General features: G+C 44.0%; 1 protein-coding gene across 1 annotated transcript; it reads right to left on the bottom strand.

Annotated features, from left to right (window-relative positions):
- Nucleotides 1-2,457: 2,457 nt before the first annotated feature.
- Nucleotides 2,458-5,912, bottom strand: LOC147850896 (acetylajmalan esterase 2-like). The gene is made up of 4 exons (XM_087335425.1): nucleotides 5,529-5,912; nucleotides 4,925-5,322; nucleotides 4,542-4,809; nucleotides 2,458-2,804 (listed from the first exon to the last, which is right to left on the bottom strand). The coding sequence occupies exons 1-4, from the start codon at nucleotides 5,905-5,907 to the stop codon at nucleotides 2,551-2,553; spliced, it is 1,299 nt and encodes a 432-aa protein (XP_087191551.1). The 5' UTR covers nucleotides 5,908-5,912; the 3' UTR covers nucleotides 2,458-2,550.
- Nucleotides 5,913-17,598: the final 11,686 nt, after the last annotated feature.

The raw sequence follows: 17,598 nt of genomic DNA, 5'->3' as shown, positions 1-17,598 counted from the left end.
TTTAGGAATGAGATGTATCATCCCTTGTCTAAATTCCTCCGGCATGTTTCCAGACGTGATGATCTCCTCATATGCCTGGAGGAGGTCTTCTTTAATAGTGTCCTAAAGGCATGTGAAAAAGTGAGGGGTGAGGCCGTCGATTCCGGGGCAACTATCTACATCCAAATCAGAGAGGGCCTCCCATATCTCGATGGTTGATAGGGGACGCACGAGCCATGTATTCATTTCCTTCGTGACTTTCTTGGGTATGCTTTGGAGGATAATATCTTCTCTTATGTCTTCCCCTATGGCCATAGTATCTTCGGTAAGTAGGTGCTTATAGTAACCTGTGGCAATATTCCTCATTTTGTCGCCATCCTCAGTGGTCGTTCGATCCGCTCGGTTGAGGCTGCGCATCATTGTTCTAGCATGCCTCGGGCCTTTGGAGCGAAAGAACTCCTTCGTGGTTTTGTTCTCTACTCGAATCCATGGTGCGATGCTTCCATGAAACTCCATGTCGTATATTTCCTTTTCCGCCATGCTGAGTTCATGTTTGGCCATGGCAACTTGTCCTACAATCCAACTACATGACGAGTATCTCTGTTGGAGTCGTTATAAGGCTATTAGTCCTCGTTTTGTCCTCTATCGCTTTTCCTGAGCATCGTTGCTTTTGGTCTTGACAAACTCATGTAGGAGAGTTGAAGCTCTTGTTAATTTAGCTAGAAGTTTGTCAGATGTTGATGAGACATTGACGGGTAATGACCATTGGTTGGAGAGTTGTTCCTTCACCTCTATAACTGTGTAGATAGTGTGTGGGCTGCGAGGTTGGAATGGGCCCCATTTTCGGTGCAATTGAAAATAACCGACTACCGAGTAATGGTCAGAGAAAGTCGTGCCTGGAATTATGCGACACCACCCTCCCTTCGCTTCTAGAGCCTTGCTCACATAAATGCGGTCAATGCAGGAAAGGGTGGGTCCATTATTCTGCCCGTCTGATCGGGAGAATAAGAGAGAGTCCCTTTTTTGTTGGAAGTTGTCAGAATGCCAGATGTCTCGTAGGTTAAGGTGTACACATAACTTCTCCCATTGTTTACGTTCCCTTCCTTGTAGAACTATGGGGTTGTTGTTGGAGCTATCGTGAATGGATTCGATCGTATTACAATCCCCTCCAATGCACCACTCTTCCGCACCCGCTACTTGTAGGTGGATGCATTCACAGAATGTTGCCCTTTCTGTTATGCTATTTGGAGCATAAACATTCATGAAATTCCAGCGTTGCCCTTGGATGGCCAACGTGCAAAAATGTGCCCTACCAAGTATAAGTGATTCCTGGTGTATGAAGCCTTGGGCTAGATGTTCCCGAATTAGAGTGCAAATACCACCATGATTTCCATCCTCCCCTATTACTAGTTCCCAAATTGTTCGCCATGATCCTGGTAAAAGATCTCCGACTTCCTTTAAATGAGTACTATCAAGCTGGCGTTCCTGCAACATGATGATGTCAACTCAAGATCTCTTCTCAGTTTCCATTTGTTTTGCTAGTCTAGTCGACTCCGGAGCCCTTGCACATTCCATGTTACAATCTTCATAATCATGGAATGGAGTGGGAGATTTGTGCCTTATGCTTTGCACAACATGTCGTGAGTGGGGAGCACTCACCATTTAGACAACCAGTCATTTCCATTGATGGAATGATGGTCAAAATTTGCTCAAACTAATACTTTTAATTAAAATAGTGTTTTAATCGACGACTTTTTTGGGAAGAAGGCTACAACTTATTTTAAAGTTAAGGGTTTTTTTTTCTTATCTAAAAACTAAATTTCATGGTTTTATTTGAACAAAACAACATTATGTACAAGTTAGAATATTGTCAACAATTTTCATCCACTACAAGAACAAACATCATCCTTTCCATAATTAGTCTAAATCGTCACGTTTCTTTTGCTTGCAAATTAGTAATATGGATTCATCACTACGATAGCATTCATTGTGAAATTCAAACACCTTGGCAATAATTTTCAACTTGATGGTTTGGAATGAAATTTAAGAAGCTTATTTTGGTTAAGTTTAAGATTTTAGGATCTCTCACTTGAAAACTTTGCATATAATTAGGCCTAAAGGTAAATCCTTGACAATTTTCAATGGTCACTTAATGTCATTTTGTCGACACAATTAGAGATGTTCTCATCTATCTTTACGATTCCAAGTAAGCAATACAAATTCTTTAGACAGAAATCCACCAAATAAAAGAAGAAGAATTCATGTCCAAATGAAATGAGATGAAAAACGTGATCTAATATCGAGGAAATTTTCTTTTATGCTATTTGCAAAAAGAGCTTTCCATACTAATGAACATATCCGAATTTCCTAAAGTAGAACCATGATCATTTGCTTTATTATTAAACTTACAAGTCGCATATTGCTAACTTATAAACTCCTAAATAAATTTCTAAACATTTAATTCTTAATTTCTTGAGATGGTAGAAGAATGATTGTGATAAAGAAACATGTTGACAAATGTTCTACAACATTTATTGATAAGCTCTTACTGTGACACCATTATCTATTTTTTCATTTTTGTGACGCACTCGTGCTACGTAATCCATCAATGGGATACATAAAGGATCTAGTTAAGAATGTGTGGTTAAACATTTGGAAATTGAAGCTATCTGTGAAATGAACACCATCCCAATTGATGAAGTTAATAGGGTTTGGGCATACATATAATGCTTCTGTCTCATTTGAGCAAATGAAATTTGGATAATCAAATCCATATGGATACGTAGGTCCAGGACCACAACAAGCATCGAAGGGATGGGTGAACCCTACAATGAGATTCAACAATTAAGGTAGTTAGTACATTTGAATAACAATACTCTTTAAATTCATTGCGTCACATTGAATTCCCTAATAAGAGATTGTGGTCAATGAATTTCTCGTATTCACATTATACCCAACTATCATTTGGATATGTGTGAAAAACTAGTCACACTAGTTACCAAATACTTGAGGGGTACTTATCATCAAACAATGGTCATTCACAACCAAGCCAAGTTGTTACAGGCATGACCATATCTCGTGGTAAGTTTTACCGTAGTATTCTATACACACGGATAAAGTGTGAGGGTTAAACGAGAGTGCAAAGAAGGACGAGATTACTTTTAATCCTTGGGATTGGGATAACCCATTAGGCCAAGTGTGAACTTGCCTGGGGGCCTTAGGTATGAGGCCTAGCTACCCTCATTTGGGACATTATCGACTATGTCGAGACTCTGTCATTGTGGTGGGTCAACTCTTGTCGCGAGCGCGCTAGCACTAGGTACGACTCGATGCCACGACGATGGTATGGGACGCCGATCGAGGCTCGAGTCCGTCTCGATCCCTTCGCTCAAGGGTGGTCAGGTGGATCGACACCCTTCTTTCTCTCTCCGCTCTTATCTATTTATCGATTAAATCCTTATCATATTCTTTACATTAGTAGCTAGCTCTAACAATTGCTATGATACCCATTGTTAGAGTTAGCTACTAATGTAAGCATGATATAAGGATATAATAGATCTAAAATAAGAAAGAGAGCGATAAAGAAGGATGTTGATCCACCCGACCACCCCCGAGCGAAGGGATCGAGACGAACTCGAGCCTCGATCGGCATTCCATACCATTGTCGTGGCGTCGAGTCGTACCTAGTGTTGGCGCGCTCACTTCCAGAGTTGACCCACCACAATGACGGAGTCTCAACATAATCGATAATATATCAAATGAGGGTAGCTAGGCCTCATATTTATAGCTAGACCTAAGGTCCCCAAGCAAGTTTACACTTGGCCCAATGGGTTGTCCCAATCCCAAGGATTAAAAGTAATTCTTTCCTTCTTTACACTCTCGTTTAACCCTCACACTTTATCCATGTGTATAGAATACTACGGTAAAACTTACCACGGGATATGGTCATGCCCGTAACACAAGTGATCCTTTTGCTTTTCAAAAATATTGAATCCTCGCTAATTCCTATGCGAACTCATGGGTACAGATGGTATCAAAATAGAATGATAGAATGATGTGTGGTTCCACAATAGCTAACAACTATTTGGCAAACTATGAACCCACCACTAAAGAAGTATGCATATGTTATCGATGTTCAAGGACTAGACACTAATGGACACTAAGAAGTATCCATTATGTACAACCACTCACTTATTGTTGCTTGTCTTTACGTTCCCATCATTGAAATTGGAACAAAATATGAAGTTTTTCTTAGAGCTTTTAATTGGAACATAATTAAATCACACCATTTCTTTCTCTCTATGAATGTGAAGACCAACAACTATTTTGTCTATAGGAAATTTTTTATTTTGGATCTGTGTTTATTATTATTATATATTTAGTTAGTGAATTTGATTTGCTCATAGTTGCATAAGCTTGCATTGATGTCACTCCTTTTCGTTGTAGAGAAGGCATCTCTGTAGAGCCAAACTAAACTGTAAGCCTATATAAATTTAGCTACACAATCACGAATATGTACATATATGTTTTCAAATGTATGTGTGGATTTAAAAAAAAAATACCGAATTGGTCAGCATGGTCGATGATATAGTGAGTGGCAGAGTAGTAATCAACAAAAGTGTAATTAGCATCAAGGTGCAAGTCATGAAGGTCATTGAGCATCGCGAGCGTTTGTTGGCCACTGTTCCAAATGATGTCATCGATAGATTTAATACAACCACGGGAGTCTTTGGTGAGATTAGTAAAAGTTGCCAATTGGCTGGAGGCGCAGCCTTGAGCTCCAACCCCAGCAACAACAAAATTCCTGGCATGGCCTTCATAGTAGAGTGTCTTATTTTAACCAATGCAGTTGTACCAAAAGCATAAGCAAGTTGTTAGGCAAATTATGTTGTAAGGGCATTCATTTATTGCATAAAACAAAATTTCGTAGACACTAAGTTAGTACCTCCAATCCAGCTCGTATTTCCTCGACAACGAGGGGAATGATTGCATCACTCACAAACTCTGGTGGATAATCCAATTCTAAATAATAAGTTCTGTAGTCTAACCCGCCGATCTGTATGACATAGAGCGCATCGTGGAGTGATTGAACAGTGGGTAGCCGTTTTCGAGGCTGGGCCTGGGAGGTCCTCCTTGTCGACCGTTTAAATGTCAAATTTGATGGCGATGATCTATTGTAAACCTCCTCTACGAGGTCAAGGTGCCACGAGACTTGCTTCCCGAGAGCAAACGGTGTTAGGGACGCCAATGCGGTCGCCCCTGGGATTGCGTAGGTCGCCCCTTGATCGAAGTCGAGGAAGACGTTCAGCCACGGATTTAGAGGCGGAAGCCCCAGATGCACAGCTACAACATATACACAACATAAAATATGCATGGATACACAATTATGAAAGAATATTTCGGTTTCCCTCCCTCCATGTACATGTACATGTATATATATATCATGTACTTACTATATGGATACCTCCTCCACCTCCTCCTGTTGCAAATTTAAAGGTATCAAAACAGCCTAGAAATTCTCACTTCTACTCTTACATTAGAAGAATTACCAAGGAAGTCGGGGACGACATCCCGACCATCAGAAAAGCGGCCGATAGCATAGCCAGGGAATGTCATTCCAAACGGAAGACTCATGGCTTGAGAATGGTTCACGAACGGCCCATTTCCAGTATCACACAACGAATCACCGAACAGGAACAGCGCCGGCGGAATGCCACCACTAGACTCCACAATTCCTCCTCCTGATGGTGTATCTAAGTTCAAGTCCAATTCCAAAGGAGGCGTCGTGAAATCATCATTGACAAGCGATCGGGCTGCACTTGATGGATTCACACGCAGTGTGAAGATGGAGGGTAGTGGCGATACTGATAGAAGCATGAGGATATCCAGGAGCACCAGAGTATGGCTCCTGATCTGGCGGTCCTCCATTTCTTAGTGTCAATGTTTCTTCCGGCTTTTGTATGGGTTTATATATATATATATATATATATATATATATATATATATATATATATATATATATATAGATATTATAATAGATGGATGGATCCACGGGATACACGAGAGTGATGCACATGATGAAACTGAATGTTGAAAAGCAACAAACGAACCACATCATCTCGGTCGAAAATGGGAACAGTTATAATAGACGTAGGTCCATTAGACGACCTCAAAGAAAGCAGAGAGAGAGAGAGCATATGGGGTTGTCGTAACTGTAGCTCTTGGTCTGCCGCATTTTTCATACTTCAATTTTTTTGGGCAACATGCTACTTTTGGTCATTGTCCCAATATGCCCTTTTTGCCTTTTCACTGTTTAACACATCTTCTTCTCCTTCTTACATCTTCTTCTCCTTCTTTTTAGTACCCAAAATGCAACATATGTCCCAACATGTCCTTATATCATGAAGGAGGTGTGTCCTTATCCTTGTTTCTATGTGTGGGTGCGTGTGTCGCATGTGCACACTTCACAATTGCACTCCAAATTAAACAGTCCACTGTCCTCCAACCTCAATATGTGGCCAATACTTTTCAAAGGGTTTATTAAAATAATGCAATGTGTACCAAGGTCACGATGCTCTCTCTCTCTCTCTCTCTCTCTCTCTATATATATATATATATATATATATATATATCTCTATAAAGCTATATAGATTTCAAAAGTATACTTCTCATAGGGTACAATGGCAAACACTCCAAAGGAGCCACAAAGTTCAATGGGACTATGAACAATAATGAGCCACAATGATTATTTCTCTCTCTCTCTCTCTCTCTCTCTATATATATATATATATATATATCTATAAAGCTATATAGATTTCAAAAGTATACTTCTCATAGGGTACAATGGCAAACACTCCAAAGGAGCCACAAAGTTCAATGGGACTATGAACAATAATGAGCCACAATGATTATTGATATTAATGCAACAAACTCCGTCACAATGGAGATAATGCTTACCGACCATTTCATTTCTCTTCACGAAACCATAAACAAACAAAATGAAGAGATGAGTGCACTCATAAAAGAGATTGCAAAACTACAAATTATTGTTATTGAGAATGAGAGTCTTAAGAAGAAGGATTGTGAAACTAAAAAATGATATTAGAGAATGCAAGAAAGCTTCATTTGAAACAAATGAGTGTTTATTGTTGACACTGGTTGTGTGTTTGGTTGACTAGGCTATGGGACTATGAACAATAATGAGCCACAATGATTATTGATATTAATGCAACAAACTCCGCCACAATGGAGATAATGCTTACCAACCATTTCATTTCTCTTCACGAAACCATAAACAAACAAAATGAAGAGATGAGTGCACTCATAAAAGAGATTGCAAAACTACAAATTATTGTTATTGAGAATGAGAGTCTTAAGAAGAAGGATTGTGAAACTAAAAAATGAGATTAGAGAATGCAAGAAAGCTTCATTTGAAACAAATGAGTGTTTATTGTTGACACTGGTTGTGTGTTTGGTTGACTAGGCTATGCTTCTATGGAATGTTTATGGATCTTGTTTAAGAACAACAAGCATAGAGTAAGCTTGAGATCCTATATAATATCAAGAATGCAATATACACAAAGTATTCACAGAGAAAGAGAGAGAGAGAGAGACAGTTACACAGGTAGTTAGGCTAAGAAACATTGTGTGTTATTGCATCATTTTGTACAAGGAGGAATGCTATATATACATGCATGATTGGGATTTTTGAAGAATAAGTGAGATATTATTGTCTTAGTCAGCTAAATGTGCGGAAGTAAGTAGGATTTGTTGTCAAGTTAGACAAACAACAAGAAGCAACTAAGGAAGATTTGTTCACTATGCAACAAGAGAATAGACAAGAAGGAGACAGTTACACAGAGAGACATATTGCTCAAAGAGTGTAAAAAGTAGCGTGCGGAAGCTTGTAGATGAAACTGGCTTCACCGGATAGCAACAAAGAATATACACAGGTCTAATGGAAAGCTTAGACACACAGAGAGTACGCGGGAGAGACAGAGAGAGCAGAACAATAAGCTCAATTCAAAATAACAACACTCTATACATACAATGTCCTACAGAACACTTTTAATACAAGTCTTCAAAAGGACTGACAAAAGTACTGACATGTACTTCAATGCTCATACGAGCATCTGACAGAGACTCCCATATGCTTACGTACTAGGCTAGATTCATAGGCCTCTAATGGCACTACCGGTTCATATTGATCCGGATTACAATCCAGCTCTCCTATTCGGCTCTTGGTTCTGGATATCGATCCGGTTCTTCAATCTAAACTCTAATCCGGCTCTAGCTTATTCAGCCGATCCGGATCCAGTTGAGCTTGTCCGCTCCACACTCCCTCTCAAGCCCCACTTGAGGTCGGATTGTGGTGTCAGTGTTTGCTGGTCCTTCCTTTTGGCTCCTCCTCAGTGTTTGGCCTTCTGTTGATCTGGCTCCTCCAAATCAACCACCTCTTCCAAATCGGGTGCCTCCGATTCGTTCCAGCTCTTGCCTGAATCGGATGTCTCCAATTCGTCCTCAATCTTTAGGCCCTTCACAACATCGGACCACGTTTGAGTCTTGGCCTTCTTCTTTTGGCCAGCTCTGTCCTTCTTGAGTCTGCCGCTGTCGTTGCTTGTTCCGACTTGTTCGGACGACTCAACTCCCTTTTTCTTCTTGTCTCCCCCTGTTTTGGTTGTTTCCTTCTCTCCGACTCTTTGTCCGGTGGAATTACCTTTTTTTGTTCCGGTTCTCCCCATCAAGTGCGGCATGTCGAGATGTTGTAGCCCAAGAATCTCTGAAAAATGTTGCAACTTGTTGGTTCCAAGTGTGTTGGTGAAGATGTCGGAAATCTGCCGATCCCTCTTAACATATCGAAGTTTGACTTCACTGTTGAGGACACACTCGCACACAATGTTATAATGCACTTCTATGTGCTTCGTCCGAGCATGGAACAGAGGATTTTTGGGGAGCTGCATGCTACTCATGTTGTCGCAATAGATCGGGATCAAAGTCGGTACTTCGATCCGGAGGTCTTGCAGCAACCGCCGAAGCCAAATGGCTTCACAGGTGGCAACGGTAGCGCCCCGATACTCAGCCTCAGTGCTCGATAAAGCCACTGTCGGTTGCTTTTTACTGCTCCACGCAACAACTACACTACCAAGAGAAAATGAAAAACCGGAAGTGGACCGACGATCCGACGCATCACTGTCCTAGTCGACATTTGTATAGTTGACTAGCTTCTCGGTTATACCATGTCGGTATAATAGTCTCCGGTCCTTAGTGCCACTAACATACCTCAGTATTCGGTGCGCGCATTGAAGGTGCCACACGGTAGGGATCGACAACGGCTCGGCTGAAGCGTAAACCGTTAGGCTAAAGTGACTTAGCGGCTTAGCGGCTCGGCTCGGCTTAGGCTTGAGCCTGCCTTAACGGTTTGAGCTCGGCTCGGCTTAGCTTGAGCCTCACCAAACCGGTTGAACGCGGTTAAGGCGTTTAGAAACTTGAGATAGAGAGAGAGAGGGTGGGAGACTACTTAGATGAGGAGAGAGAGAGAGAGAGAGAGAGAGAGAGAGAGGGAGACTACATAGAGGAGAGGAGAGGGAGGGAGGGAGACTACACAGACAAGGAGAGAGAGAGAGAGGGAGATAGGAGACCACACAGAGGAGAGAGAGAGAGAGAGAGAGGGAGATAGGAGACTACACAGAGGAGAGAGAGAGAGGGGAGATAGGAGACTACACAGACGAGAGAGAGTGAGAGAGTGAGAGAGAGAGACTACACAAACATGAGAGATAGATAGATAGATTATATTATCGTCTTCGGAGGTCGTATATGACCTATGAGACAAAAAATATTACATTTCAAGTGATATGTGTGAAGGTGAGTAGTGACTCTCGATGTTCAAGAACTTTACCAATGAATGTTGCAATCGAGAGTGCACATTGTGGTTGTGAGAGAAATTTGTGCAAGGATTGGGCTCGATCGAAGAGAGAGGGAGGGAGGGAGAGAGAGAGAGAGGGAGGGAGGCAAGGAGCTTGTATTCTACATAGTGGATCGTCCGAGAGAGAGAGAGGGAGGAAGCCAAGGAGCTTGTATTCTACATAGTGGAGCGTTTGAGAGAGAGAGAGAGAGAGGGAGAGGATGGTTTCCAAACCGTTTGACAAGCCGGTTTCCAAGTCGTCTCCCAAACTGGTTTGGGAACCGATTTAGGATTCGTTTGGTTCAGGTTTGAGAACCCGAAAATGGTTTAGACTTAATCGGTTTGGCTTGGATAAGGTCAAATCGGGTAAGCCTAAACCGAACCGTTGCCGATCCCTACTACATGGTCGGCTTCTACATAAACGGGCTTATCATCTCGACAGGATAATTGATATCGGGTCGGTGGATGGTCAAGTATATGAGGCTTCCGACAATTTGCCGGAACAGTTTCTCATCGTAGGCTGGTCCAGAGTCGGCATGTAGCTTCAAGTTCCGGTCCAGGGGTGTGGAGATTGGTTGGCAATTGGTCATGCCAAACTTGAACAACATATTCAACACGTAATGTCTCTGGGACAACAATATGCCGTCGGGGGTATGGATCACCTTGATCCCGAGAAAGTAATGAAGGTTCCCAAGGCCCTTCATTTCGAATACATCTGACAACTAGGGCTTCACTCGACCGATTTTAGCAAGTCCGAGTCTAGTAATAACTAGATTGTCCACATATAGCAGGATACATACTAGACCATCTTGACCTTTCTATATGAATAATGACGAGTCCGACTTCGAGGCTACAAACCCCATCTTACGCAACCGGTACGTGATTTTTGAATTCCAAGCACGGGGGGCTTGCTTCAAGCCATAAAGCGACTTCTTGAATCATCACACTATCGACTTGTTCATCTCCGATTGAAAACCGGGGGGCTGGATCATGTAGACTTGTTCTTCAAGGTCACCTTGAAGAAACACATTCTTCACGTCCATTTGGTGAAGATGCCACCCCCTTGCTGCAACAATCGCTAGCACCACACAGACCGTCATGATCTTCGCAACAAGAGCGAAGGTCTCTCGTTGTAGTCGATTATGTGGGTCTACACATATCCTTTGGCCACTGACCGGGCCTTGTACCGGTTGACCAAATCGTTGGCATTGTACTTCACCTTGAAAACCCACTTGTAGCAGATTGGTTTATAATGTCGGGGAGGGTCAACCAAGTCCCATGTGTCGTTGGAATCGAGTGCCCGCATTTCTTCCTCCATTGCGGCACGCCAATGTGTCCTTTGCCGGTTCTGCGTAGCTCTCCAACTGATGCACTTCTACCACTTTCTTCATGTACACATAGTGATGCGCCATGTACTCATTATACCCATACCATTTGACGGGGTTCTTCTGGCGGGTCGATCAACATAACTTCTCGTTAGGCAATTTCAAGGCCGACCCTCTTAGCCGGCTCACACTTCGTCTCTGAAGGTCCGTCTTCATTCTTTCTAGAGTCGGACTCGCTCCGATCCGACTCTTCTCTGCCGGTGTCATACTTTGGCATCTTCTTCTTCCCCTTCTCTTTGCGTGTGAACCTCTCCTTGGTTCCTTACGTGGGGAGAGCACGACCGAGTCTTCGTTGCTCGCCGACTCATCATCTTACTGGTCCTTCCGACTCAGCTCTTCATTCGACTTGCTCAACCGAAATGAGATTGGAATCTCATCTAGAGTATTGAATCCTTCATCATCTTTTGCCTTGTTCAGGCTCACTGGCCTCATCTTCTGGAATCGGGTCGAAGTCGGGGGTCGGAGTCGGTAAAGAGTACCATGATGCTGACTCAAATTCGACATCTCCACTCACTCGAACTTGTTTTGTTTGGGGGTTATAACACTTATAACCCTTTTGCTCATGTGAGTAGCCGACAAGGGTACACTTCTATGACTTCAGGTCTAGCTTTCTCCAGCTCTCATCCGGCACATGCACACAGGCAATGTTGCCGAATACCCTAAGATGTCGTAAATTCGGCTTACGCCCGGAATATAGCTCGTGTGCTGACACCTTATCCCCAATCTGGTTTTGGATGTAAATGGTCGTCCGGACGGCCTTGCCCCAGTAGAACTTGGGCATGCTTTTCTCCTCAAGCATTGCCCGTGGCGCCTCAACAATCAACCAGTTCTTCCTTTCGGCCATGTTGTTTTGTTTCGTCATGTATTGGCAGCTGAATTCCCTCCGAATTCCTTTCTGCTGTAGATAACTATTAAATTGACAGGAAAAGTATTCTTTTCCGCCATCTGACCGCAGACTCTTGATATTTCTCTCCATTTCCCGTTTGACAAGACTTTGGAGGTTCTAGAAACAGTCAAAGACTTCGCTTTTCTTCTCGATGAGATATATCTACGTGTGTCGTCGATGACGAAGACGAAATATTGGCTCCCTTCCAGACTAACATTCTGTGCCGATCCCCATACATCCGAATGTATCAATTCGAGCTTGTTACGGCTCCGATTTCTTTCGGTGGGGAATGGAAGCCGGTGTTGCTTCCCTAGCTGGCTGGCTTCACAAAATTGGGCCTTCCAGCCAATAAATTTTGGCAATCCGGAAACTACCTGTTTCGATTGCAGATCTTGAAGCCTCTAGTAGTTGACATGGCCTACTCGTTTGTGCCATAAGTCGATGTTTGACTCAATTTTTTGTCCTTTGGCGAATAGAGCAGTGTCGACGTCATAAGTGTTGAGGATTATAAACATCCTCCCTTCCTGGTGCCCTTATGCAATGATCTAGCCGTCTTCCTCGATGAAGCATCGAGGTGCGTAAACCGCAATTGCATCCCTTGGTTGATGATCTGTCTAACCAACACCAGGTTCTTCGTGATTGTCGGAACATGTAAAACATTCATTAACTTTCCCTTTTGTCTGACATGACTCAAGGAAACTTCTCCGACATGCTCGATAAGGTGAGGAGTGTAGTCTCTGGTTTTGACAACTCCCGGTTGCTCCGGCTTTTCCAGAAATGAGAACCACTCTTTGTGGCTTTTCATGTGGTTAAATGTTCCACAATCAACATACCACACTTCCTCTGATGCAGAAGTAGTCTTTTTCATCGAGTCTGCCTTGTGCTTCATCACGAAGGCTGGCCCTTTTCTAGTCTTTCCGGTATCGGATCCTTGAGATCCTTCTGCGTTGTGCGAGCTTTACTAGTTCCCTTGTTTGGCCTTGCTTGATCTGGATCTATCTGAATCAGCACGCTTCTTCCAACACTCGCTCTCCTAGTGGCCTTTCTTGCCACAGTACGAACATTCCGTGTTGGCTTTCGATTGCCGGTTTTCGGTGCTGCCTTGACTCCCCCTGCTTGTGGAGGGTCTAGAATTGCTGTCGGCACTATCTCTGTACCTCCGATTTTGCTCTTGCCAGCCACTACTATTGCGTGCCCACCCACCTCGTCTTCAACGCCCACAGGGCCAATTCGCTTCCGTGTACAACATCCGACTGTCCAGTTCAGTCGTCTTTGACCCACTCGTGTGGTTTTCTTCAAACATCAGAATTGATTGTAGGTTGAAGAAGGACGACGGTTTCTCCTTGGTGCAATTGTCGTCCAGATCGGCCCGTACCATTGTGCTAGACCACCGAGGCAGATCTAAACCATCTCGTCTTCGTCCACCATCACGTTGATGCAACCGAACACGTTGCAGATCTCCTTTACCTTGATGGTGTAGTCGGTAACCGACATGTTCCTCAGTTAGATGTTGAGGAGCTCTTGTCCGAGCTGCAACTTCAGGGCCGTTGTGTTGCCATGAAAATCTTCTTCAAATTGTCTGAAGCTTCTTTCGTAGTTTTTGCATCCTTGATGTAACCGATCATCTGGTCGTGCACAAAGGACACAAGGCAGAGAATATACGCCGGTTTAATGAAAAGCTTAGATAGATAGAGATAGATAGATAGATAGATATATTATATTATCGTCTTCGGAGGTCAAACATGACCTATGAGACCAAAAATATTACATTTCACGTGATACGTGTGAAAGTGAGTAGTAACTCTCGATGTTCAAGAACTTTACCAATGAATCTTGCTGTGGTTGTGAGAGGAATTCATGCAAGGATTGGGATCGGTCGAAGAGATGTGGAAAGCATGGTCTAATATGATCAAAGGCAGAGCATTGTATCAAAGTGTGATACTCAGACTCACGAACTTGTTTAGGGCAAAGTGTGCATAGCCGACCACTCTCATCACTTGTGCCCCAATGCCCTGTCTCACATCGCAATGCATGTGAGCTAAGTCGCATGGAAGCAATGGTTTGAATGACAGATAATGGTATGGGCTCTAACATGTATCGATTTGTACGGTTTCCCCGTTCTGGAAAGAATACGGTTTTGTAGTTAGGTCCGACATGTGTAGTATAATGTGTGACGCGTGAGCCTCCACATTTGTCCCATGTCACGATACATTGGCGTTGCAAAAATGCCTCATTTACAGAGGAATCTAGTGATGCATCATGAAGCAAGTGTCTCGCATCCCATCTACCAAACCATATTTCTATATCTTGCATCCAACCGGAACACAAAATTTTGCTTTTATGCTTCTTTTGGATCTTTTTGCTTGCTTCCCATGCAATTCTAGGAAGTCGATGTGAGGGACTTTTTTGAACCTTAAGCATGTAGTCAACAACCCTTTCCATGGCCATGATCTCAATGGGAAATGATCTCGTCTTGTTGAGAGTCGAACACAACTTCCCATAGGAATAGGTTCACACTAGCCCATGGACATACCAAGCTAGTTTTGTAAATAGCAGAAAGGGCGCTTGCCCTAGCTTAGTTGGTATATAAACCAACTCATTGTAACTTAGTGAATGTTGGATGTATTTTTTCTTGTTAATATAATATACAATAGTGTCTATCTCTCTCTCTCTCTGCTATTACACACACACACACACAGTCTCTCATCTTCCGCTGCATTGCAATCACCACAGACTCAATTCTTAACATGGTATCAGAGCGTGTGGTTGTTTGATCAAGCATTTTCGATTGTGTTGTGCTGCACACTGACGATCAATAGAACCGGCCCATTGATAGAGAAGAAATCACCATGAATACTCAAATGGGAAGTGCTCTTCCTACCGAGAAGCTCGACAGAACAAACTTTGCATCTTGGGAATACAAGATGCATCAATATCTTGTCAGACAAGGCTACTGGAACTACATCGAAGGAGCTCAGGAATCACACCCCAACCCAACACACGCCGACTATCCCGCTTGGGAGTAGGCCGCAAGCCATGTGCTATATTGCCTTGCATCATGCGTTCATGATCACATGCTTGGTTACATTCGAGAGGCAAAAACGCCGAAGTAGGCATGGGAAAATCTCAAAAAGATTTTCGTAGCCAACACGGCCGCACACAAGCTCTAGCTTCATTAGGAGCTGAATAGCATCCAACAGAGGGACATGTCAATCTCAAGCTATACTTTGAAGATCAAGGAGCTATGTGACACCCTCGGATTGATCAATGTCGTCATTGATGATGAAGAACTGGTGCAGATATGCCTCAGAGGCTTAGCACCGCGTTTCGGTGCGATTAGATCGGCTATTCTCGCAAGGGAGAACCCTCCTTGCTTCTTCGACCTTCAGTCGATATTGCTGGTCGAAGAGAATCACGCCCGGCAGAGGAGCAATGCACCAAATGGCCATATGCTCTACTCCCAGTCGGATGACAGGAGGAATTTCGGCCAAGGTCACAGAGGTCGGTTCGGACAAGGTCGTAATGATTGTTACCCGGCCGGCAAGAAGGCTTAAGGAGGTCCAAACCAGAGTGTGAAAGGAATAGTTTACTCGGGAACTGTTGTAATTAGTAGTCTTAATATATAATAATATATGAGAAGATGTGGACGGACGGACTGGAATCGGTATGGCGATCCGGATCCGGACCGATCCCAAACAGGTGCCGGTTGGCACCGTTTTGTACTTCGCACCAGAGACCTATATAAAGGCCCGGTTACAATGTAATCGACATCCGATAATTAATAGAACTTATTGCCTTAATCTTTCAATATTGATTACCGTTCTGTACTCATTGTTATATCTTACGCGTGTTAATGATGTGTTGCTAACTAACCGATTAAGGTCTAATTAAGCGTTGTGTCGTAAGTCATCTTGCCGTAACACCCTTTCGTGAAGTGTGTTAAGTGGACACCCTGTGTTAGGCTGTTGTCCGGCCCTAGGATTAACACAGTTTTTGGCGACCAGGATTCCTGCACAATCGCAGTGAACAATGGCGGGAATGGATGACTAGGCCAATAGACGACCCGGTTACGGAGAGAGCACGAAGACTTGCTGAACGACGAAGGTGGTGAGAGGCTTTCCAGCAAGCAGCGGAAGAAATCCGATCGGATCGATCATTTTCCAAAGTGATCCGGAAAGTGGCGGAGGAGTCGCTCCGTCTGCAACAAAACGCCTACCCGGACGAAGGAAGCAGCTTAAGCAGCCTCTGGGAAGCGGAATCCCTTCTCCAGGCCTTGGCCGGAAGAGACGGCGAATCCGAAGCATTTTCAGCGTTGGAATCGGATTCGGAAGGGGGTTACAACGCGCACACGAACTATCGCAGCAGGAACGACACCCCAGGGGGACCAGAGGATGAGGAGTCAGATACATTACCGACACCGGAACTAGAGTTGTCAGACCGGGAACCCCCGACACTAGACGTGGAGCAACCTCCGGAGACGGAAGAAGACCGGCAAAGACCTCCGACGCCGACGGAACAACAAGAAAGACCACCAACACCGCCAGCTCGCGTACCGACACCGGACGACGACATGCCGTTCCAGTACTCCAAGTATAGGGATGATCTGAACGCGGAGGCTCATGTTCACGCATTTCCACAAACATGGGAGGCGAACCATGTGTCACAACGGTTAACCGCGGCCGAAGAGGAACAATCTAAGATAGCTGAATTTGGTGTGACATTGGAAGGACCAGCTGCCAGATGGCACTAGACGCAGGACCCCAGCACCATCACCACCTTTGCAGACCTGAAAGATAAATTCTTGCACTTCTTTCAGAAGGAGGTGGACCAAAGAGAAATGGTGGGCCTATTTTACACCATCCGGCAGGACCCCGAGGAGAGCATTCCGCAGTTTGTCATCCGGTTTCAACGGATGCACAGTCAGCTTACCCGCGCACCTCCAGAAGAAGAAACATGGGCTATATTCTTAGCCGCGCTCCGGGAACCTCTATGAACGGTATGCACGGTCATTGACTTTTGCACAAGCACCGTCAACCAGGTCATCGACCGGGTTAGAGAAATGGAGAAAACGAGCTCTTGGCTAACAATGGGAGCCCTCCAACGAGTGTTACCGACCGATGAGGATCTCCAGTTCCGGCAAGCAATCCAATGCACGATCTGCTTGAATTCCGGACATTCTTCACTGGAGTGCACCATGCGGACGCACTGCTTACTCTGCCAATCTACGAGCCACACGATGGACCGGTGCGAATATAACTTATTGAATCGGCAAGCACCACCAGTCCGGCAAATCGAGCCACGTAGCAGCCGAGACGAAGAAGACGAACGCTGGCGACGAGAGGAGTGATATTGACCGGCACAGGATGTCCGGTACGATGATCGGCGAGACAACTATGACCGGTACAAGAGATATGACAGGTACCGAGATTACAATGGACTGTACGAGA

The sequence above is a fragment of the Azolla caroliniana genome, unplaced genomic scaffold (assembly GCF_043228905.1).
Source record: "Azolla caroliniana isolate FFs.n. ecotype wild unplaced genomic scaffold, voAzoCaro1.0.p SCAF_20, whole genome shotgun sequence".
NCBI lineage: Eukaryota > Viridiplantae > Streptophyta > Polypodiopsida > Salviniales > Salviniaceae > Azolla > Azolla caroliniana.
The sequence above is the reverse complement of the archived record's forward strand: the minus strand, read 5'-3'. Positions and strand labels throughout refer to the sequence as shown.

Bases quoted from the DNA above. Each gene is read 5' to 3' on its own strand.
- LOC147850896 (XM_087335425.1), bottom strand. From the start codon at position 5,907: ATGGAGGACCGCCAGATCAGGAGCCATACTCTGGTGCTCCTGGATATC. The intron at 4,810-4,924 runs GTACTAACTTAG...GGTTAAAATAAG, and splicing joins AAATACGAGCTGGATTGGAG to ACACTCTACTATGAAGGCCA. The intron at 2,805-4,541 runs GTATTTTTTTTT...ATCTCATTGTAG, and splicing joins CGACCATGCTGACCAATTCG to GGTTCACCCATCCCTTCGAT.